The sequence below is a fragment of the Tachysurus vachellii genome, chromosome 3, assembly GCF_030014155.1.
Source record: "Tachysurus vachellii isolate PV-2020 chromosome 3, HZAU_Pvac_v1, whole genome shotgun sequence".
NCBI lineage: Eukaryota > Metazoa > Chordata > Actinopteri > Siluriformes > Bagridae > Tachysurus > Tachysurus vachellii.
This window is the reverse complement of record NC_083462.1, coordinates 7,301,362-7,323,861: the sequence shown is the minus strand read 5'-3', so window position 1 is coordinate 7,323,861 and position 22,500 is coordinate 7,301,362. Positions and strand designations below refer to the sequence as shown.

At 41.2% G+C, this 22,500-nt stretch overlaps 3 protein-coding genes across 5 annotated transcripts in view; 2 read left to right on the top strand and 1 right to left on the bottom strand.

Annotated features, from left to right (window-relative positions):
- sacm1la (SAC1 like phosphatidylinositide phosphatase a) overlaps positions 1 to 6,266 on the top strand; it is a 25,900-nt gene extending 19,634 nt beyond the window's left edge. The window contains exons 16-20 of the mRNA XM_060865596.1: positions 251 to 323; positions 1,416 to 1,509; positions 1,622 to 1,714; positions 1,859 to 1,916; positions 2,044 to 6,266. Of these exons, the coding sequence (XP_060721579.1) occupies positions 251 to 323; positions 1,416 to 1,509; positions 1,622 to 1,714; positions 1,859 to 1,916; positions 2,044 to 2,180 (455 nt within the window). The 3' untranslated portion in view covers positions 2,181 to 6,266. The remainder of the gene's footprint in view (positions 1 to 250; positions 324 to 1,415; positions 1,510 to 1,621; positions 1,715 to 1,858; positions 1,917 to 2,043) is intronic.
- Positions 6,267 to 8,788: 2,522 nt separating this feature from the next.
- Positions 8,789 to 18,568, top strand: LOC132842752 (zinc finger and BTB domain-containing protein 12-like). 3 transcript variants are annotated; one of them, XM_060865593.1, is made up of 6 exons: positions 8,797 to 8,916; positions 13,940 to 14,042; positions 14,886 to 15,089; positions 15,357 to 15,548; positions 15,661 to 15,846; positions 16,078 to 18,568. In XM_060865593.1, the coding sequence occupies exons 2-6, from the start codon at positions 13,992 to 13,994 to the stop codon at positions 17,095 to 17,097; spliced, it is 1,653 nt and encodes a 550-aa protein (XP_060721576.1). In that variant the 5' UTR covers positions 8,797 to 8,916; positions 13,940 to 13,991; the 3' UTR covers positions 17,098 to 18,568. The 3 variants fall into 3 exon arrangements, with proteins under 3 accessions (XP_060721577.1, XP_060721576.1, XP_060721575.1); XM_060865592.1 differs by having other exon boundaries at positions 8,798 to 8,916; positions 15,354 to 15,548; XM_060865594.1 differs by lacking the exon at positions 13,940 to 14,042 and having other exon boundaries at positions 8,789 to 8,916; positions 15,354 to 15,548.
- A 567-nt stretch (positions 18,569 to 19,135) lies between these two features.
- The window catches only part of nelfe (negative elongation factor complex member E), a 4,814-nt gene continuing 1,449 nt past the window's right edge, over positions 19,136 to 22,500 (bottom strand). Inside the window, exons 3-11 of the mRNA XM_060865595.1 lie at positions 21,916 to 21,985; positions 21,589 to 21,734; positions 21,367 to 21,441; positions 21,236 to 21,273; positions 20,882 to 21,162; positions 20,532 to 20,676; positions 19,852 to 19,906; positions 19,667 to 19,769; positions 19,136 to 19,389 (exon numbers count right to left, since the gene is read on the bottom strand). Coding sequence (XP_060721578.1) covers positions 19,316 to 19,389; positions 19,667 to 19,769; positions 19,852 to 19,906; positions 20,532 to 20,676; positions 20,882 to 21,162; positions 21,236 to 21,273; positions 21,367 to 21,441; positions 21,589 to 21,734; positions 21,916 to 21,985 — 987 coding nt within the window. The 3' untranslated portion in view covers positions 19,136 to 19,315. The remainder of the gene's footprint in view (positions 19,390 to 19,666; positions 19,770 to 19,851; positions 19,907 to 20,531; positions 20,677 to 20,881; positions 21,163 to 21,235; positions 21,274 to 21,366; positions 21,442 to 21,588; positions 21,735 to 21,915; positions 21,986 to 22,500) is intronic.

Here is a 22,500-nt window from a genome sequence, read left to right as displayed (position 1 = left end):
CGGAAGAGTATGCAGGATAGTAAGAATGTTGCTTTGCAAGCACCATTAATAAAAAGATTATAACGGAAATCAGAATCTTCTACAAAGCCAACATAATAATAATAATAATAATAATAATAATAATAATAATAATAATAATAATAATAATCTGCTGTCTTATAAAATTGTCTACCGTTGTGTGCTGGACAGAGCCGTCTTACACCTGAACTTTAGTTCATCCGAGTTGTTGTTGTTGTTGTTTGTCTTCCAGCCTGGGCTGACAACGCTAACGCATGTGCTAAACAGTACGCAGGAACCGGAGCACTAAAGACCGACTTCACCAGGTGTGTATACGAGCTCTGTGAGGAAGACTCGCTTGGGGTTGTGTGTTTCTAGGAACATAATCAGTGAGAAGGTGGTATGATGCCGGGCTGATGTGAAGTTACTGTTGCACCCTGAGGTTGATGACTTTTTTTAATAACAGCATTCCTGATGCGTTTTATTCCTCTACGAATAACTAAAGATTAGAAGTTTTGTAATTGTTGAAGGACAAAATCATGTCATAAAAAATGTAACATCCTCCATTCTGAAAAAATTAAATTGCTGAGACTGGAGACTGGAGACTTCCAAAAAATGCTAAATTCGTTAAAGAAAAATAAAAAAAAATCGGTTTACTATTTTGTGCCCCTTTTCCACTGAGGCAGTTTGAGTGCTGGTTCGGAGCCTGATTTAGAACCAGTTCTTTCGATGCCAAAGCACCGGCTCTGAACCAGGAAAAGTGGTTCTTAAGTAGCACCAAAACTTTGCTGGTCTAGACTTAAGAACCCCTTGTGCCAGGGGCTGTGGGCGGGGCTGTGGGCGGGGCTACTGTTAGCGCATTTGATAATGTACCTTAAGTATACTAATGTTTAATACACTTTTACTTTACTGCAATATGATCAGTTATCAGCACACATGATAGTAGGTAGCTACATGCTAAAGCTAACTTTTTCTGTGTTAATGATAAAATAATTTTATGTACTTTCTGTTATTCTCGATCGCAACCTCCGTTTATACAGATTACATGGAGCTGCACGTACACGTTGCATTCTAATGTAGGTTCACAAAGCCATGAGCATTAACAGTAAAGCAACATCCGCCGTTGTTGTTGTTGTTGTTGTTGTTGTGTTTGTCGCTGCTGCTCTAACGTTGCTGGGAAAGATGAGACGTATACAGTGACGTCAGACTCGGCACTGTGACGGCTCTCTAGCACACTAGAGAGCTCTGATCCAGCACCCGGTTCTTTCTGTGGAAAAGGGGCAATGTAGAATTCTTTATCATTATGTAATCGACACCTTCTGTCCAATCAGATTTGAGAATCACTGCAGAATAAGTGACAGTAATGTCTGCTGTTTCTCTTTATCATCATTGACTCTTCGTTTATTTTTTTGTCTCAGGACCGGGAAAAGGACTCACTGGGGTTTGCTGATGGACGGCTGGAATTCCATGATCCGTTATTACAAAAACAACTTCTCAGACGGCTTCAGACAAGTAAACCTCCGCCGATTCGTCTTCCATTGCAGCGTTGTTCCTTAACGAGGACGAGGAATCAGTCGAAACGCCTGGTGTTAATCCTGTGATTGTGTTTTGTGCTCCGTGTTAGGACTCCATCGATCTCTTCCTTGGCAACTATTCAGTAGATGAATCGGAGAGTCTGACACCACTTCAAATGCAGAAAGGCTGGAAATTCCTCACGGTCGTTATTTTATTCCATGTTCAATTCAAATTATGGAAATTATACAAAAATTATGTTTTCTATTTTTTTTTTTTTTTTTTGAACAAAATGCTGCTGTAGATGTTTAGCTTTGTGGATGAAAGTGCATTTCTCTCGCTCCTGTAGTTACCGGTCATCTTGCTGGTGGCCTTCTCCATGTGCATCCTGTGCCTGTTTATGGCTGGTAAGACAAAGAAAGCGCTTAATTTTCTGATTTTTAATTTTATTTATTTTTTATTGTATTTTTTTTTTGAGAACTTGCGTCTGTAACAGGGAAGGTTTTGTGACATTACCACGTCTCTCGCTCTCAGGTGACACATGGACAGAGACGCTCGCCTACGTGGTGTTCTGGGGCACAGCCTGCGCTCTCACCGCTGCAGTCATCCTCTTTAACGGGAAGGAATTTGTTGACGCTCCCAAGCTGGTCCAGAAAGAGAAGATGGACTGAACGTAGCTCTCCTTTTCTTCCGCTCTGTCGTCTTCTTCCTCCTCTTCCTCTTTCTGCAGTCTGTACTGATCTGCTCTTGTCCTGTATGTGCAGTCTGCCTCTTTTATTACAGACGTAACCTCATAAACCCACTTGGAACAGGGTCCAATGATATAATCATTCAACACTAAAAACAAATCAAGGGAAAAAAAAAAAAAAAAAGAGTCCGTTGACGTCAGTTACGAAGAATAAATACTAGTTTGTAAAAAAAATATATCTAGATATTTACAGACTGTGTTACTATTGAAACTAAGTCACTAAATGTAAATTTAAACGAAATCAAATTTGATCCAAATTGTAGGTGAACTGAATCTTTAAAGCATTTTCAGTAATATTCATCATGTCCCATAAGTCCAGCACCATAACAGGAATGAATAAATAAATAAATAAACAAATACATGCTCAATAGGTCCAACATGATGATGCGTTTTCTCAAACAGATACATCAAGGTCTGTATCTGAAAATATAAACCTCTACACCAACCCTATGATGCTGAACTAATGGGAGCCTTAATATCGAAGAACAACTCCAAAAATATCCACACAGTCTATTATTATGATAGAAATCCAGTTCTGTAAGACCTTGTCGGACTCAGGCAGTTTACACAGCACAAAGTTCTTCAGTGGACCAGTTTGTTGTATCTCACAGATTTACTGAGCAATATCGTAGTTACCAAAGTTATCTCGGTTCTTTTGCCATTCTGCTGCCTAGACGTGTAAAGTCACCAGTCATCGAGAACAAAGGTACCGTATGTTGTCGTCTAGATCGACGTTGTTAAGGATACAGCACTTTAGCCACTTTATTCAGAACATCTGGAACCGCTGTTCATTCAGGCTTCATATAGTTATTCGGTCATGTTCTTGACTTCTCAAGGTTTTATCAAGCTTGAGTTGCTTTTCTGACTATTTGAGTTAGCGTAACCTTCCTGTCAGCTCAGGCCAGTCCGTCCGTTCACCTCTGAACGCCTCTCATCGCTAAGATTTTTTTCCTTTTTATTTTTTCCATGTTGTTTCGGGACCACCATTTTTTTTTTTTTTTTTTTTTTTTTTTTTTTTCCATGCTGCTGCCTCATGATTGGCTGATTGCAGGAATGAACAGGATACTCGGAGTGTTCCCAATAAAGTGGCCAGTGAGTGTATGCTTTTACCTGTGAAAGTCTGTTCTTCTTCAAAAAAGAAGAAAAGTACCTTTCTATCTGAAAGTAAAAGCCATAACGCCGCTCTATGACTGTACGTTCGCCGAATAAAAGGGGTACTAAAGGTGTACCTTTCCTTGAAGCTGAAAAAAAGTCATCCTTATCTTTATACCTTTTGGTACTGTGTGTCTTTCACCTGGATATAGTGTTAATACGCACCTGTCCATGGTACTGAAATAGATCTGCAACAGTACCCGGGTAGCACCAGAAAGAAAAGGTATAGTTTAATACCCCCTTTATCAGCCCCGAGAGTGGAAAACTGGGCCGATTTCTATCTAACCACGTACAATTAATTCTCCACAAGACTCCGTACTTACACATCTCTTGTTTTACCTCTTCCTCTTTTTTCCACTTCGATTCTAGTTTTGCCTTTTTGTTCAGTGTCATAAGGAAAAAGGCTAGAACTTCGATGCAGATGTTTAATTAGTCGAGTAAGTTTGTCGGTTCTCTCAGCACTTTACTGATGATTTCCGTTCCTGGAAAACAACACTAAGAGGTTTATGACACACGAGCACGTTCCCTCCTAACGGCTTCGATACAGAAACGAGGGTGACGGTGAAATTTTATTACGTTACAGAATTCCACTTCTTTTCTGCTTTTTTTTTCACTTCCTATTTAATCATTTGGGGAAATTTCTGTCTTGTCTTGAAATGTTTTTTTTTTTCCTTAAGGGCACTGAAAATGAATGTGTGTTCTGTCTAGATTGTTTAGGATTATCAAATTTATCTTGGCATAATTAATGAACACACACACACACACACACACACACACACACTAGTACTTCAGATTTAAATTCAGTAAACGTAAACCTCACTCATATTCTCGGCTAGAAAACAGACGATTACAAGTTTCAGCACAAAGCCATGAGTAATCCTGATCATTTGTTTGAGCTGCACTTTGTAAATTGTACATCGGTATAATAAAAGCATCAGTTCTAAATAGGACATTGTTATTATGTACTGTACTGTACTGTAATGTATGGTTTACAATTAGCATCAAATTGCCTAGAACAGATCACACTCCTGATCCGCAGCTATGATACAACATTCTCGCCCAAATGATCCAGAATGTAGTATAATACGATCGTTGTATTTTTTTTGGACTGTTCTGAAAAAATTTACTCTTGCTTCATTCCAAGAGGTCACATACGCCTCACTTGTTAACTTTGTAATAAAATGTCTGATTGATGTGTGTGAGTGCAGAGACAGTCAGTGTCACGATTCACACATGCACCTTCCCACCGATCACACAAGTGATATTCTGGATTAAATATGTGTCCAGAGTCATGCATGGTCTTTTAATCATAGGGTGTTAGGAGCATGGGGTTTATTAGGAACACCGATACGCCTGCTCGGTCATAAGCTCATGTAGCCTGCACCTACTGTAGCCTCTGATTCCTGCACATCCTGACGGGAGTGTTGTAACTCATCCACCTCGAGGTTTAAATAACAAATGTAGGGGTTTTGTAGCAGGGTGTAAATACTTATACAATTGGAAGTTTTACATTTTTAATTTGTAAATCAGTTTGCAAACAATAATGATTTCATCCACTAAAATATTACAAGATTTTTTTTTTGGCTATAAAAAAAACGGGATATTTTCCCTGTCCAGATTATGTGCCTGCTGTAGCCGGCTGTTCTTTCTGACAGAAGTGGAACCCAATTCTGCACGTCAAGGTTTGCTGTAGATCCTGAGTTCCTTTTCTGCTCACCACGGATGTAAACTGTGGTTATTTGAGTTACCGTAGCCTTCCTGACAGCTCTGACCAGTTTGGCTGTTCTCCTCTGAGCTCTGTCATCAACAGGATGTTCCTGTTGCACATATGATGCTCACTGGATGTTTTTTGTTTTTCTGTGTTAACTCAAAATCAGGGGGACACGGTGGCTTAGTGGTTAGCACATTTGCCTCACACCTCCAGGGTTGGGGGTTTGATTCCCGCCTCGCCTTGTGTGGGTGGAGTTTGCATGTTCTCCCCGTGCCTCGGGGGTTTCCTCCGGGTACTCCGGTTTCCTCCCCCGGTCCAAAGACATGCATGGTAGGTTGATTGGCATCTCTGGAAAATTGTCCGTAGTGTGTGAGTGCGTGAGTGAATGAGTGTGTGTGTGTGCCCTGCGATGGGTTGGCACTCCGTCCAGGGTGTATCCTGCCTTGATGCCCGATTACACCTGAGATAGGCACAGGCTCCCCGTGACCCGAGGTAGTTCGGATAAGCGGTAGAAAATGAATGAACGAATGAACTCAAAATCAGAGAAGATGAAACGTTCCTCAAATCAGCCCATTTGGCACCGACAAACATTCAGTGGTCAAATTTACTGATCATTTATGTGTATTATTAACTGAAGCTCCCGAGCCGTATCCGCACGAGTTTATTTATGGTGCAGGCTGCAACCTGATTGGCTGAAGGGATAATTGCATGAATGAACGTATGTGTAGTTGATCCTAATAAAGTGCTCAGTGAAATGTATGGTTTATATACAGAATAACACACTTAGAGGCATGTGCCTGTAGAAAAATAATGAAATAATGGTGTTGCCTATTTTCACATTGGATACAGGATTTTTTTTTCAGCACATCTTAGTGTTTTATTCCTTTTACTCCACAGCAATTGAGGTTTTGTTCATTATTTATTAACGACTGCTGATGAATGCAGTTATAATTACTTTGTACTAAAAAACTGTGCAAGATTTCCCTCCAAATGTTTCAGCTTTTCGACTTGCACAAACAAGCTGCTGTTACAATGAAATATAGACCCAGATACTGCACAGAGGGTCCATCTGTAATCAATTACCATCGACGTCAAACCTAACGGAGTGTATGTACATTATATCAATATTAAAACAAATAAGCATTACTCATTTCTGACAGAATCAATTTCTTTCAAAATGAATTACTATTTCAGTTTATTCTTTACATCATCTGTCACTGAGTCGTGTTCAGAAAGCTCTGTGAAAAAGCTTGGGAAGCCCAACAGACCCACTGTGGAGGGGATTAGTCTTCTCCCAACCAAATATATCAGATGGAAAGACAAATTCTGATGAAGCAAATTCCATGTAAACATCAAGCACCAATTTCGAGCCTCATTAAGCAAATGTGCGTTTAATCAAACCTGACTAAAATCTACGCAGGACAATTTTCCACACAATTTACAGATTCATCACCATAATCACACTGAACAGTCCATTGAAAGTTGAGCAGTTTATTTGTTCCTAAGACAAGATCTGAATTCAGAATATGGATTTTTCTTGCTCGCTATGTTCGTAGATGCATCATCGTCTCATGGAAAAAATATGAAATATGGAAATATATGAATTTCATATGTTGACTTGTTCATAAAATGGAAAACATAATCATGCAAAAAAATAACAAGTTAAATCACATGGGAAAATATATTATATTATATTATATTATATTATATAAAATAAGTATATCATGAAAATATTATGTACAAATTTTACTAGATGTGAAATGTATGATATATAAAAAGGTGCTAATAACCTGAAAAATAAGAGACATTTCAAATATTTTTGGAGACATATTATATAAAATTATATAGAATATTAAATAAAATGTGAAAATAAAATCATAAAACATGTAATGATGCAAAACTATAGCTATTTAAAGCTATCTAAATTATCAGGAGAAAAGAAAATGCTGAGGGTGATATAAACATTTTGTTTAGTATCTGTATCTTTGAAAAACCTGTCATAAAGAAAATTCATACAGTAGATAAACATTGTTCTCTTTAGTCTCTAAAGATTACAGTCTCCTTCAGGATTTCAGCGAGACTCTCTTTGTTTGTGGGGGAAGTCCTGGCCTAATGGTTAGAGAGTCTGACTCCTAACCCTAATGTTGTCGGTTCGAGTCTCAGGACGACTGAGGTCCCCTTGAGCAAGGCACCGAACCCCCCAACTGCTCCACGGGCGTTGCAGCATAACTGGCTGCCCACTGCTCCGGGTGTGTGTTCACGGTGTGTGTGTGTTCACTGCTGTGTGTGTGCACTTTGGATGGGTTAAACGCAGAGAACAAATTCTGAGTATGGGTCACCGTACTTAGCCGTATGTCACGTCACTTTCAGTTCCATTAAGTCTTTTTCAGGATTACAATGTACCCAGCCACAGGGTATGAAGGTTCTAAAGGATTGGTGAGGAGAAAAAGATTCTGTACTACATCCAACAGAACCAACAATGGAAGATTTCCACAACCGTCATTAAAACACTATCTGAGTGAATATATTTGGGAAGAACCGTTCATCCCTCCAGTACAACTTCTAGTGGCCCAACATCTTTCTTAGACACTTTATTTTGTTTTTTTCTGCCCAGTGCAATTGCTTTGTCTGCAAATCTGGTGATAAAATTCAAAATTTTTGTCATGTTTCATGGATTCTTTCTTGCATTCCTGTTTCAAGGCCTTCTCCTCTATAGCCTCTGCCCTTATGGTGCATTTTAATCCTCTCACTCACTCTCACTCATTTTCTACCGCTTATCCAAACTACCTCGGGTCACGGGGAGCCTGTGCCTATCTCAGGCGTCATGGCAGGATACACCCTGGACGGAGTGCCAACCCATCGCAGGGCACACACACACACACACACTCTCATTCACTCATGCAATCACACACTACGGACAATTTTCCAGAGATGCCAATCAACCTACCATGCATGTCTTTGGACCGGGGAGGAAACCAGAGTACCCGGAGGAAACCCCTGAGGCACGGGGAGAACATGCAAACTCCACACACACAAGGCGGAGGTGGGAATCGAACCCACAACCCTGGAGGTGTGAGGCGAACGTGCTAACCACTAAACCACCGTGCCACCCCCATCTTAATCCTTTCATAAGTAAAACACATCTGTCCAGAGCGCCACTTGAGACTGGCACCGTTTTATTCAGCCTTCAGATGTATAGTGAATTGAAGCAGTGTTCACAACGTTGTCAGCGCCTGAGCACCACTTTAACGCTTCCTACACAAGAAGGCGTGAGAGGCGTCTTTGTCTGTTCGGCTAGCTCTCGTGGTCAACTGGAATATGTTGTAAAATAAAAAACACATTTTTTGTTTAGAAGATTTTGTCATTTCCGTGATTAAATATTTATTATTATTTTGTAAGTGCTTCTTTTAGGGTTGCACATACTAGGCTAGTTTCATCACTAGCACATACAATTATGGGGGTTTTATAGGCATAGCAAAGGTGACCAGTGTAGAATTTATTTTTAGAGTGTATTTAATATGTAATATATTTTTATTTAGACACCCATGAGCAAAAAAAAAAAAAGAAATTTGTACTTTATCTAACTATGAACTAGCAACAGTTATGTTTCCCACAAAAAAAAAAAAGTATCAGTATTTTCTGCTTCGATTTTCCAAACTTTTACACGCCGGAAGTCACTTCCCGGCCGCCGTAGTATAGGTTACGCTTGTTAAAAAGTAAACACTAGACCTAAAGACTTCGTGACGTTCAGTGACGCTCGTGTGTCTGTTATGTGAGACGGAAATCTATTTAAAAGGTTTGTTTTTTTTTATTTATTCGCTTTAAAAACTGATGGGAAAAAGTGCTCGAGGTTTTATGTTTGTTATTTAATGCCTCGTGAACGCGGCTAGCTGCACGAGACAAAAGCTAACTATGCTAAAGCTTAGCAGTGTAACGAGATGCAGAGAGTTTCTGTTAAAGCAAGAAAACAACACGTACTTTAATCATGATTATAGATATGCGTTAGTTTATAAAGGGCCTCAGGTCTCTGTAATGAGCTGCAGCTAATATCAGCTAGCTGTATTTGTGTTAAATCTGTTTAACAGGGTGTGACAGACAGTGTGGGGCTTTAACCTTAAAGCTTTAGGATGAAAGATAAATAAATAAATAGAACAGGATTCAAAGTGAGAAAAGATGCATGAAGTTGTGCGACATTGCATGGAAAAATCCGTTTGGAAAATTGTTTTCCGGGCCGGAAAAACCTGTTTATGTTTAGATGAGCATTAGACAGTGTGTTAGATGTGATTAAAAGTTAATGAACTGTTAGAGACCAAAGTTTTAATCATGCGTTTTAAATGTCTGCATGTCAGGTATGTCTGCAGGTACGAAGGTGCACTGTGGGCTTTAAATGGCTGTAGGACAACTGGGGTTCTGTGTAGTTCTGTGTTGGTTCTTGTAGCACATTGGTTCTGTCTCTGTCATGTGTACATTGGAATCAGAATCAGAAAGAGAATTAGTTTTGTTCGCCAAGTGGCGCAGACACACAAGGGGTTTGTTGTGGTTCTTAAGGTGCTCTTGGTAAGTATATATATATATATACACATACATTTATACACACACACACATATATATATATGTATATATATTAGGGGTGACACGTATCACGGTTTTAGGGTCACGGTTTTCGGTTCTGTACGGTTCTTGTTGTTATTTTTTTCTTTTTTTCTTCAACACTCCAGAAATTTCCTTCAGCATTTGGTATATAGCTTATTAGCTTAATTATCCACAATTTAGGATACAGTATTAACATTCTTGTAATGTAATCATGCACTAACTGAATTGGACTTGACTTTAAGCACATTATTGGGCCCATCTCTGAGTAAAGGTGAGTAGGTGAGATTTTGATACAGCAAGAGAGAAGACAAGAACTTGTGCCATTTTAGCTCACAAAGACTGAAATTAACTTGCATTTTTCAAACTGCCAACTTCAGTGTGGCTCTTACAAAAAAAAAAAATTAAGAAAAAGAGAGGAACTCTTACAAGCTCTGTCTTTTAAACAAGTCAAAATATTTTAAACATAAATATATAATATAATGTAATAACATAATATAATGAGGCTTTAACAATAGCAAAGGCCATAATCATAAAGTCAAGCATAAGTTTAACCATCTTAACACAAAAACAGTATAAACAATGCTTGTATTCCCTGAGAGTGAGGATACATTTCTTTCACTTGAAATTAAAGTGCAGTATTTGGAAACTAGAGATTAAAGTGTATATATTTAAATATTAAAAACAAAAATTCTGGCTATCAAAATTGCTATAAAATGTTGCAAAAAAACACTCCTCTGTTCACTTAATGTTCATATTCTTCTGCAAGAATATCAGTTTGTCCACATTTTCTGCCAAGAGGCGAGACCTACTTGCACCGTTCATGTGCACCGACATCTCAATGTCCCGCTGAGAAAACATGTTCACTTGGCACAGATGAACCTTGGACAGGGAGGTTATGTTAGGCTAACTTAGCAATGTGAGGATACTTATGCTCATTGCTCTTCCACCATGCGAGTGGGTCTTCATCCACAGAGATGCAGCCTGTGGCCTTGTATGAGGTGACCTCTTCATGAATGATGTCTGACAAAAGGCTTTGTTCTTCTTTCCTCTGTTTTAAAAAGAATCTGCAAAAACTATTGCCATGGCAGATTTTTTCTGGGGAGGAGAGGTCTCTGATGGCCCTGGCTCCGCTCCTGAGATGAACTGGCCGCTTGGGCTTCACTGCTTTGACCCTGATGAGTATATGACAAAATAGACATTTTGGAAATGTTAATAACAACAAATAGCTCTCATGGCAGCAAAAAGTTATTCTCTACTGGGCAGCGGGGAATAGAAAAACTTTACAAAGGCACAAATAGATTAAATATGCTTGGCTTAGTCCAAAAAAATAAAATAAAAAAATAAAACAGCAATTATCATTAGGATAAAAAAAACTAAAAAACTATAATATATTAAATAAATCAAATTTAAGTTAGATACAAAAAACAAACACAATACCTGCTTTTCAATGTCCACAATGTCCACGGTTAGATCATTGTGGATTTTCTGAACACAGGCTTCTTCCAGGTAAGGCAGGGACTTGAATCTTGGATCAAGTGCTGTGGCTCTGTGCAGATAATCCTGAACACCAGGGTCATTGTATCTGCCTTTAAGGTCTTTAGTGATGGCTGCCTTAGCTTCTTTGATAGTGGTACTGTCCTCTGCACTTGATGTCATGGATTTCAGTATCATCTTCTGCAGTGGGATAATGGTTGAAACTGAGGGGGATGTTTCTGTGCTCATGAGGGTGATTTATATTCTACTGAGGTTTGAGAATATTAATGACACCCTCTGCCAGTTTTGTCTCTTTTTCAGTTAACAATGCAATGTCCTTGACTTTCTTCTTCATATCGTTGTCCATTACGGCAGAGTAGATGGCAGCCTGTTGCTGCACATAACGTTCTAACATGTCGTATGTGGAGTTCCGAGTTGTTGCGTCGTGAATTAGTTTGCGAACAGACAATTCCAGCATATCCTGCTTGGTTTTCAGGGCATGGGCAGCTGTTGTGCTTCGGTGAAAGAAGCTAACCACCTTCCTAACCTTCCCCAAGAGTCGGGATACTTGGTTTAGTGAGATTGCACTCTTGGCTGCAAGGTTAACTGTGTGTGCGAAGCACCCGATCTGTGGCCCAAGTCCCGCTGCATTATCTGTAGTAACAGGAATTATGCTATTTACCCTCTCCAGTTTCCATTCTGCCACCGCGTCTGTCAGCATTTCAGAGAGATGCTCACTGGTATGACTTTCATAAATGGGGCATGTTTGCAAAACGCAGCTTCTCATTTCCCACTCCGAAGTAATATAGAGAGCGGTCACCGTGAGGAAACTTTCAGTGGCCCTGGAGGTCCATCCATCTGTAGTGAGAGCTACGTGGGCTGTGTCGGACAATTCTTTTTCAATTTCTGCTCATGTCTCGTCATACGGTTTTGGAACGACAGTGGTGCCGAAGTGTCGGCGAGAGGGAATATTAAACTGCAGCTCGAGTGCATTCATCAGCTGACGAAATCCTTCACTCTCAATCACGCTGCACGGTTGCATATCCTTTGCTATAAACATCCCCAATGCTTTAGTTATGGCTATTGCCCTGTCCAACTTATCCCTGAGAGGTTGCTTAAATGCTGCGGACAGTAGAAGTTGTTTCCTGACCGGCTCTCTTCTGTTTGTGCTTATCGACACATTGGCGTGATGTCTTCTCAAATGAACTGTCATATTAGAAGTGTTGGCATTAGCATATTGAATGCATTTTGCACAATGCTTGCACATAGTTGCAGTTCTATCTACTGTTTTATTTCCGTTGTCATTGTAAGTAACATGAAATCCAAAATGTTCCCACACACCGGATTTGCCCGGGCAGCCTTGATTATCTCCTCCACTTGCCATTTCTGCAGCACTCCTTACTCAACTTTTACTGTCCATATATATGTTCGCGCAAAACTGTCTGAGGCGAAACTGAGCACAGGGCTACATTGCGCGTGCGTCGAACCGTTTCGGGTGTTTTTTCATGTACCGTGCCACCCCTAATATATATATATATATATATATATATATATATGTATTATATTATGTGTGTGTGTATATATACATATATATATATATACACACATAATATGTATACACACACACATATATATATCGTCACTGTTGGGCAGAAACCTCGTATGTCCAAATTTAGTCAATTTCATATTTCTTCACATATCGATGCTATTGGTCAGTCCCCACGTGGGTCTGTTATTTTTACAAGTTATTAACCAATCTAAAGTCTTGAAAATAGCTTGAGCGCAAATCTCATAACTCCATTGGTCACTTCAACTGTCCACCTCTTCCTCACTCCGCGGGAGAGCTTCGCGGCATATTTCTCCTCAAGAAGAGTCTCAACGAATCAACATGTCTTCTGAGGTAAATGTCTTCAAAACATTGGGCTCAAAGAAAAAAAAATCTTGACCCCCGCTAGTTCTGGTGCTCGTCTGAGGACAGGAATTTAGCGCAAGACAATCCACTGCAACGCGGACTAAACCCTGTGCACTGCAGATGAGGTACGGCGTTTTTTTAATTTCCTGAAAAATAACGGTTTTGGAGATACGAGGATTCCGCCTGACAACGACGATAAGTAAGAGAACAGTAAACATTTAAATAGTAAGGATTTACATATTTACATAGCACTTGTGAAAGAGGCAATAATTAGAGATGGAGAATTACAGAACACGGGTAATACCCCGGGGGGAAAACTGTTTTTGTGGTTTGATGTTCTAATGCACAGAAATCTGTAACGTCTTCCTGAAGGGAGAAGTGCAAACAGGTTGTGGCCGAGGTGAGAGGGGTCTGCAATGATGTTACCTGCCTAATGAAGTTAATGTTAATGAAGTCCTGAAGGTTTTGCAGGTGAACACCAATTTGCTTTCTGCTGTCCTAACAGTGCGCTGCAGTCTTCTTAAATCAGATTTGCTGGCTGACCCAAAACCAAACAGTTATAGGAGAGCTTTGCCACTATTATCTCTCTATTTAGTGTGTATTTGGCCTGTTTGTACAAGGCTTTGTCCCCAATTCTGTAGGCGTCCTCTTTGGCCCGGTGAAGCCGTTTGAGGTTTACGTTGAACCAAAGTTTGTCGTTGCTGAATGTTAAATAAGTCCTGGAGGTAACACACATGTCCTCACAGAATCTGATGTAGGACGTCACAATGTCAGAGAACTCGTCCAAATCAGTAGCTGCAGCCGCAAAAACACTCTGCTTCATTTGTCCATCTCTTTACAGATCTTACAACAGGCTTAGCAGATTTAAGTTTCTGCTCGGAGGCTGGTAGAAGATGAACCAAACCGTGATCAGAGAGTCCAAGAACTACGCAGGGACCAGAGTGGTATGAAACCTTTAAAACAGTGTAGCAGTGCTCCAGTATATTGTTGTCCCTGGTGGGGCATGTGATGTGCTGTCTGTATTTAGGTAGTTTGTGGGTGACATTAGCTTTAGGGAAATCACTGAGAATGATAAAGAAAGAGTCCAGATAGCGCTGCTCTGTTTGTGTGATCTGATCGGCCAACAGTTCTAGCGCCGCGCTCACACGTGCGTCAGGAGGAAACGTTCACACTCACCAGAATATAGGAGAAGAAAACGGATTACAGTTAATAAAGAGAGCTTGCAAATTTGGGCAGCACATCGTCTTTAAAACTGTCACGTCTGTACACCAGCCCTCATTGAATAAATGGTTAATGATGTAGTAGGGGCACGGTGGCTTAGTGGTTAGCACGTTCGCCTCACACCTCCAGGGTTGGGGTTCGATTCCCACCTCCACCTTGTGTGTGTGAAGTTTGCATGTTCTCCCCGTGCCTCGGGGGTTTCCTCCGGGTACTCCGGTTTCCTCCCCCGGTCCAAAGACATGCATGGTAGGTTGATTGGCATCTCTGGAAAATTGTCCGTAGTGTGTGATTGTGTGAGTGAATGAGAGTGTGTGTGTGTGTGCCCTGCGATGGGTTGGCACTCCGTCCAGGGTGTATCCTGCCTTGATGCCCAATGACGCCTGAGATAGGCACAGGCTCCCCGTGACCCGAGGTAGTTCGGATAAAGCGGTAGAAGATGAGTGAGTGGTTAATGAGGTACTGGTTAATATATATTACAGTTTGATCATCTACAAAGTGCTCTGAGGGAAAATCACAGGGTTCTTGCTGTGACAACGAACATTAAGGGTTCTTTTCTCTGTGTGCAGATGGACGTGGTGTGTTTCCGCCTTCCTGGCCACAGTGACGCTGCTCTGAGGAACATGAACTCCTTGCGGGAGCAGCGGCACTTCTGCGACATCACCATCGTGGCAGGCGGCAGGCAGATGTTCCGCGGTCACAAAGTGGTGCTGGCCGCTGGCTCGGCCTTCCTCAGGGACCAGTTTTTACTGAACCCCTCTGCAGAGCTACAGGTATGATCCTGGGTCTGGGTGCTGTAATGTCTGAGGGTCTGAGAATGTGATGCGATACGTATGTATTAAATCTGATCTAAACATCAGACATGGGCTATGTCTAAATTACGCCCGACAGATCGTAACGTTAACGCTTAAGCAGAACGCACCCCTTGAGTTCATTAATTCCATGGCTTTCTGTTCTACTTGAAGATTATTGTGATTTTATGTCTCAGGTCAGCGGTAGTAGCAAAGCTCCTTTGGTGGCGTTTGTGTTTTGTGCAGCAGGTATCGGTGCTGCACAGCTCCACAGTGATCCGCGAGCTGCTGCAGTCCTGCTACACGGGCATCCTGCAGTTCAGCGCCAAAGAGATCGTCAATTACCTGACAGCAGCCAGCTACCTCCAGATGGAGCACGTGGTGGAGAAGTGCAGAGTGGCTCTGAGTCAGTACCTGCAGTCTAAGAGCAGCAGCTCAGGAGTGAGTCAGATTCCATCCAGATTCCTCGTCTATATTATAATCATGTTTTTTTTTTTCCTCTGTACGTTGGACTCATTTGGATGTTGTGTTTATTCCGTCGTCGCTTGTTCAGACTGTAAAAACAGAAGAGTCTCAGGGTATGGCGGCGATCGTCAGCGGAAGCACTCACGACATGTCGCCACCTTCCGAGCGTGCATCGTCTCTGCAGCCTCACAGCTCGGAGGGGGAGCCGCAGGTCTCAGGAGTCGATCACACCGGTGCTCATCACAGAGATGAGGCTGATTTGTCCGTAGTGAGGGTAAATTTCTGTTCATGGCCTTATTAGATATCTCAGGAGAGACAGAAGTCAAGCGTGGGCTGAGGAGAATTGAGACAACTTTAAAAACTGTGTGTTTACTTTCAGATATATTTCAGCGTTGAATTGAATCATTTAAATGAATCATTTTAGGTTATTTTATATCTCAATTCCACAGCTCTTGAATAAAGTTTTAAATAATACTGATATTTGATGAATGTGCCAATGTTGCAGCTTCGAGCCTCAGAGCACTCCGGAGGTATCGAGGACGAAGAGAGCAGGAACGACTTCAGTGTGTTCGAGGTTCGCATCAGAGACGAGCACCGTGGCCCAGTGGAGAACGCAGGAGTCCACGAGGACCATGGAGACGCTGTGGACTTGTTGGCTGTACGCCAGGTCACACATCCGCACGCTGAGGATCTGAGCAGGGACGACGGTGGAGTGCCGGGCAGCAGCCCGAGGGGCGGTGTGCGCATCTGGAGGCGGAGATTCGGGGAGCCCAGGGGTGGCCGGGGGCGGGGCTTCAAGCACAGGAAGCGTTACACCTACCGCGAACGAAGGCCTTTGGGGAACTTTCAGCAGGCGTGGCGCTTTCCCACCTCTGAGGAGATCATGGGGAGTTTTGGAGCAGGGATCGGGCAAGACTACTTAGATCTAGGAGAGAGTTCGATGCGGGTGGATTATCAGCCGTCAGAATGCCAGGGAGACGCGGCGGGTTCGGACGGTGGCCCTGGTCATTTTAGCATGGACGGAGCAAGCGCCGAGGACGATGTAGGAGTCGTACCGTTGGCCGCTAACGAAGAAAACGGTGGTGAGGACTCTGTGGCTGTCGTGGGCTCCACATCCTGCGTGACTGGCTCTGTGGCATGCGAGCAGTGCGGTCTGGCATTTTCTTCAGTAGAAGATCTAGCCACCCACTCACGCTCCACCCACCTGCTGTACGTTTGCCCGTGCTGCGGCAAACACTTCAGCCAGACGAGCAACCTGAACCGCCACATGGCCGTCCACCGCTCGGCCAAGCTCCACAGCTGCCCGCTGTGCCACAAGACCTTCACGCAGAAGTCCACGCTGTCCGACCACATGAACATGCACAGCGGACAGCGGCCACACGTCTGCGCCTTCTGCCGCATCTGCTTCGCCCACAAACCTGCGCTCCGGCGCCACCTGAAAGAGCAGCACGGCAAGACGACAGCACAGAACTACCTGGAGATCCAGAGAGAGTGCGAGGAGCCTGCTATAGGAGGAGGGGTTTAAGGAGACTTTTCAGGATGAAATCTAAAGTAGCATTATTGATCTAATGAGGGACGTTACTAGTGAAGATTAAGGGCCAGAGTCTGACATCGTCTTAAACATCTACACACGTGCTAAATATTATCATGACTCCAACACCAGCAGCTTGAGCTAAGGAAAAGTAATACACATCAGGCAAGTTTGGTGAAATTCACACTAATTTACTCTAATCAGTCAAGACATGTCTGGTGTCTGACTTCTGTTTGCTTCTTTCATCATGCGCTGGAGCTATCACAATGATTTACTGAACAAGTTACAGGTTCAATACCATTTTTTTTTTTTACACCACGCATTGTATTGCAAGTCTGTCTTACAATATGTTTTACTTCATCTCCATTTGTGTGATTTTAGTCATTTTGTATTCGAGTAAAAAAAGAAAAGGAAAAAAAAAAACAACAACGTATTCAGTTCATCTGTATTTTAAGCAGTTGACCACAACAAATCAGGCAGTTTGATCCAATCATTTTAACAGAAACGTCAGGCTTCATTTTTCAAGCAGGATCCCAACTGATTTCTCCCTAAATCATCCGTAGGACATTTTACTTCCAGAGAAAACACTTTGCTTGACTAAAATGCTGATCATCAGTATAAACTAAAGCAGAGGAAACGTAGCCTTGTTTTTTTTTTGTTTTTTTTTTTAAGTATTTTATCGTTCTTGCTTTCTTTATCAACATAAACACTCACTACATAAAGTATTAATATAACAGGAAATTCCCAGTACAAACTTTTGGATCTAAACTGGTTTCACTTGCACAAGTTTGTCTTCAGTATCGGTAAAGATTTAAGTGTCGACCCTCTGCTTTGCTTCCTCACGGACAGGTCAGATCACCCTGACCTCAAACACAACCTTCTACGTTTAGAGATAAGTTGCTGTTTTTTGTTTTTTTTTTATGCTAAAGAACGAGAAACACATCATCATCATCTTATTAATATTAGGAATAATTCATATTATTCATCATCTTCATGTTATCGGTCACGTCACATCAGTCTCACAGCTCACGCAGAACCCGAAGAACAAACACGGTCTTGGCTGATTTATAAAGTATAAAGTCGTTCCTTTAAGAGTCAGAAGAAAACAGAGACACGAGTCAGAGTCTGAGCTTAAGTCTAAAGGTCAGGTTAGTTACCTGGACACCTCACTTCTTGCCGTATCCTGTTTAGTTAACCAGTGCTTGGTCCTCGAGACTGGAGAACATCCGTGCCTCATTGATTCAATTAGTATCTGAACACTGTGCTGACAGACTGCATTGTGGAGAATAAAAACAAGAACAAAATCCATGTTGGTGTAATTGTCTGTGTGTGTATTCGGTAAATAGCCTGTGACTAGTCGAATAAAGCAGTTAGCAACAAGCCAGTAACCATGTGATTAAGTGTAACGTGATTCGTTTCCTGTCTTCAACTGTTGTCGATTAAAAATACAGGGAGCTTTAACAGATTTCTTTCCCCTTTCTTTTGTTTACACAAAACATTATGTCTTGATAAAGGACAGCTTTTACACACGTGTGTGTGTGTGTGTGTGTGAATGATTTGTATTCTCATGTTGTTTATTTTAAGAGTATGAGTGAGGTCCTGAGTGAGAAACGTTTGCTTTTATACCACAGCGTAGAGCCAAATAACTTATTCCTGAGATGTTCTGCAACAGCAAACGTGACTGAGAATGGAGTCAATAACGTATGTAACTTTCTTGCAAGCAAAAAAATCAATCAAAAGGTCAATTGCTGAGGAATGAGAAGACACGCTTCAGGATGTGGTGTTAAGTCGGTGTCGGTCGGACGTCTTGATCTCAAAATGAGAGACGGTGGCAAATTTCAACAATTAAATAAATAAATAAAAATCCTCTGAAACCTTAGAGGGACTAAAAAATGATGTCCCTTTGGTTGATTATATTCCTATAACAGCACGACCTGTTATGACCTGTTATGACTGAATGCTTGTGGAAATGTTAACGGTGTTTCCGTAACCTTCTCGATTCACACATCCCTGTTTACAAAGCTGCAGCGAGTCGTGTTCAGTCTTTATTGACGGCCGTAATGCCGAAGTACAGTGAAGCTGACAGAGTGACAGATTTTGACAGACGGTTTTCAACGAACTGATATTACAAATAATTCTCATAATGAAAAAACAACAATATTGGGTTAAGCATTTAAAAAACTGTGTGTGTGTGTGTGTGTGTGTGTGTTGCTCAGATGAAATCTTCACTGTAGACCACTTGATTCCTCTTGTCCCTGTAGGAGCCTTTGGCGCTGTTCTGTACAGCTATGAGAGAAAACAAAATACTTGTTTAAAATAACAAAAGGTGACAAATTAAAGGCAGAAACGTTTGTGTACGTATTTAACTGACGGATCTAAAGCCACATCGCGAATCAGTACAAAGGTTTTCTCTTACAGACGATGAAACTTTTCTCACATGATGGACGGAGCATCTAAAATCTGAGTCACTGGATGGTCAGTGTGGTTGTTTTCTCCTTTAGATTGTGACTGGTGTAGTTTAAACACAACAAGGCTGAGAATCTGTTGCGTCTGTGTTACTCACCCAGAGAACCCCAGACCGATTTCCCCGTAGCTGCGTCCAACATGGGCTGCTTCCTAGCGATGCTGACTTTGATGGTGACGTCACCAACCGTGGTGTTGTTCAGCTAAAATCAGAGGATCCTGTTGTTAGCGTTGGGTAAAAAATGTTAATAAAACGTTGTGTACGTGCTGGGATTCGACTCTGACCTCTAAAATGGCCTGATCGGCCGACTCCATCTTCTCGAAGGTGACAAAGGCGCAGCTTGGAGAGGAAAAACAAGAGGAAACGGCATTCACACTGAGGTCAGACACACACACACACACGACAGCTTTTGTTCCCTTCAGAATCTCCTGCAGATTCAGAGCACGCTTATCAACATGGGGTCGTGATACTAAACATACGTGCAGGGTTTTGGCGTCGTCGATAAGTGAATATGTTGCTAAGAAATGGCTTGACTTCCTGTTTGCGGTCAAATTAGTCGTGTGGTATTGATGAAACTGTCCCTGATATCAGCAATCCAAGAATCCTGGTTTGTTCTGGACGGACTCACCATGATGGAATCCAAATTTCATAATGACTGGACATTTGAACATTTTGTAGTTGTTTTCTTTAGCTGTTTTTTTTTTTTTTTTTTTTTTTTTTTACAGCTAAGAAATCCAATATTCAGAAAAAAACAAATATTACAATTGTTGATCTAATCACTGCATTACCGAAGGAATCCTAAGAGGCAAGTGAAAGTGGTTGAGCTACAGTGCTAGAGTCTATCAATATCAATAAGTCTACAGTTCTGCTCATGGTTCAGTGTGTTAGTGACTGTTATATGACTGAATAACACAAATGGCTCCTTCAGCGTCCCTCAGATTAGCAGGTTAAGTCTCAGTCGTACTTGCGTGGCGAGTCCATGGACAGGTCGATGATGGTCCCATGCTGAGAGAAAGCTGTACGCAGGCTCTCCTCCACCATCCCTGCACCGTACACGTACACCGTGTTTCCTTTCCGCATGCCTCGCCGCTCCGGGTACGAGTCTGTACCTGCACGGCCACAAACGTCAGTGGGAGCAGAAAAAATCAACTACACAACATGTTAATTATGTGAAAATAAATATAAAAATTAAAAAGATGAATGGTTTAAAGATTGAAAAAAGTCTATTCTGTATAATTATTACTGCAATCATCAAATCCATTACTAAATTATTCAGTAGAAATTCTGATCTTTTTGATTATTATAGAACTTTACGTCTGAAGGATCCGTCTCTGTCTCGCTCTCTGTCTCTGTCTCTTTCGCGGTCTCGGTCTCGGTCTCTTTCCCTGTCCCTGTCCCGGTCTCTGTCTCGACTCCTGTCTCTGTTCCTCTCTGGTTCTCGCTCTTTGTCTTTGTCTCGTCCACGCTCTCGTTCTCTGTCCCTGTCTCGATCGCGCTCTCTTTCCGGTTCTCTCTCCCGGTCGCGCTCGATATCCCGGCTGGTTGTTCCTTCACCGTCCTCCTCGTCACGTGAGCGGTCTGCCGGGGTGACAAAGCTGCAGCAGGAAGTGTGAATTTTAATACCACAAATTGTCCAGATAACTTTCACACAGAGTCATTTAAACTCACCTCTCATACAGAGCCTTTCTCTGGGTCCTTTTGGCCGACTGCAAAAGACAAACGTTGTATAAATTGGAGTTGAGTAAAATGACCTGCTGCTGAATAAGACAAGCTGTGCAGTGTAATTAAATCAATCTGACCTCAGAAAGCTCCTCATCTGCAGAGACGCTTCTCTGAAACGGTAGGAATGCCGGAACTGGACCTTTCTCAGGATCCTAAGATTAAAAAGAAATAATAACGTTTATAGTAAAGTAAAAGTATAACCCTTAAAGCACAGCGAAACATGAAGCCTGATTAAACTGCATGTACTGACAAGTGAAACAGTGAAGTGATGACAGTTTAACAGCACACCACTTTCTTACCTTGAGTTTACCCTCAAGTGTTCGCGATCGCTTGAACCCCGAATTCTTGTTCTCTGATTTGATGGCACTTATGGCTCCAGATTTAATGAGCTTCTTGGCCTGCTCAGTGGCTGTCGCCGTGTCCACCACAGGCTGATCTGACAAGGCTTAAAAGAAACGGTGTACAACAGGGTATTAAACTCCTTTCCTCAAATCAGGGCAAGGAAATGAGATGTGATAGAACTTCCTTAATAAAAAAAAATTGAATAGTTGCTCACTACAATAATGACTTGCATACTGATTCGTGCTGTGAATCATTTTACAGCCAGTAATGAAAACTGGACTCACTGCGTTTCAGTCCAGCTTGACTCGTCTGATTGCTGGAGCTCTGCTTCTTAAGCGCCAACAGGGCTTTTTTCTGTGCATCAGAAAAATCAGTGCATTATTTTACTCACTTGAGGATAATTCGGTGCTTACATTTTGTAATGTATTTTAATAAAAGCGATATTTTAAATGGATCAATAAAATACAGCCACAAGGCACTGATCAGCTGAAACAGTTAAAGTTTCTATTTCTGTAAATGCATTTTGATTAGAAATAATAAAAAAAAGCATAGCATTATATAGCAAATATATTATATATACACATATACTGCTGAACTATTATGTGGGTTTGTTATATTTTATATATATATATATATATATATATATATATATATATATATATATATATATATATATATATACATACATGTATGTATATATATATACATACATGTATGTGTGTATATATATATATATATATATATATATATATATATATATATATATATATATATATATATATATATATATATATATATATATATATATACATACATGTATGTATATATATATACATACATGTATGTATATATATATATATATATATATA

Coding starts and splice junctions, on each gene's coding strand:
- LOC132842752 (XM_060865592.1), top strand. CDS start 13,992: ATGAACCAAACCGTGATCAGAGAGTCCAAGAACTACGCAGGGACCAGA. Junction 15,090..15,353: donor ACCCCTCTGCAGAGCTACAG/GTATGATCCTGG, acceptor TGTTTTGTGCAG/CAGGTATCGGTGCTGCACAG. Junction 15,847..16,077: donor CTGATTTGTCCGTAGTGAGG/GTAAATTTCTGT, acceptor CCAATGTTGCAG/CTTCGAGCCTCAGAGCACTC.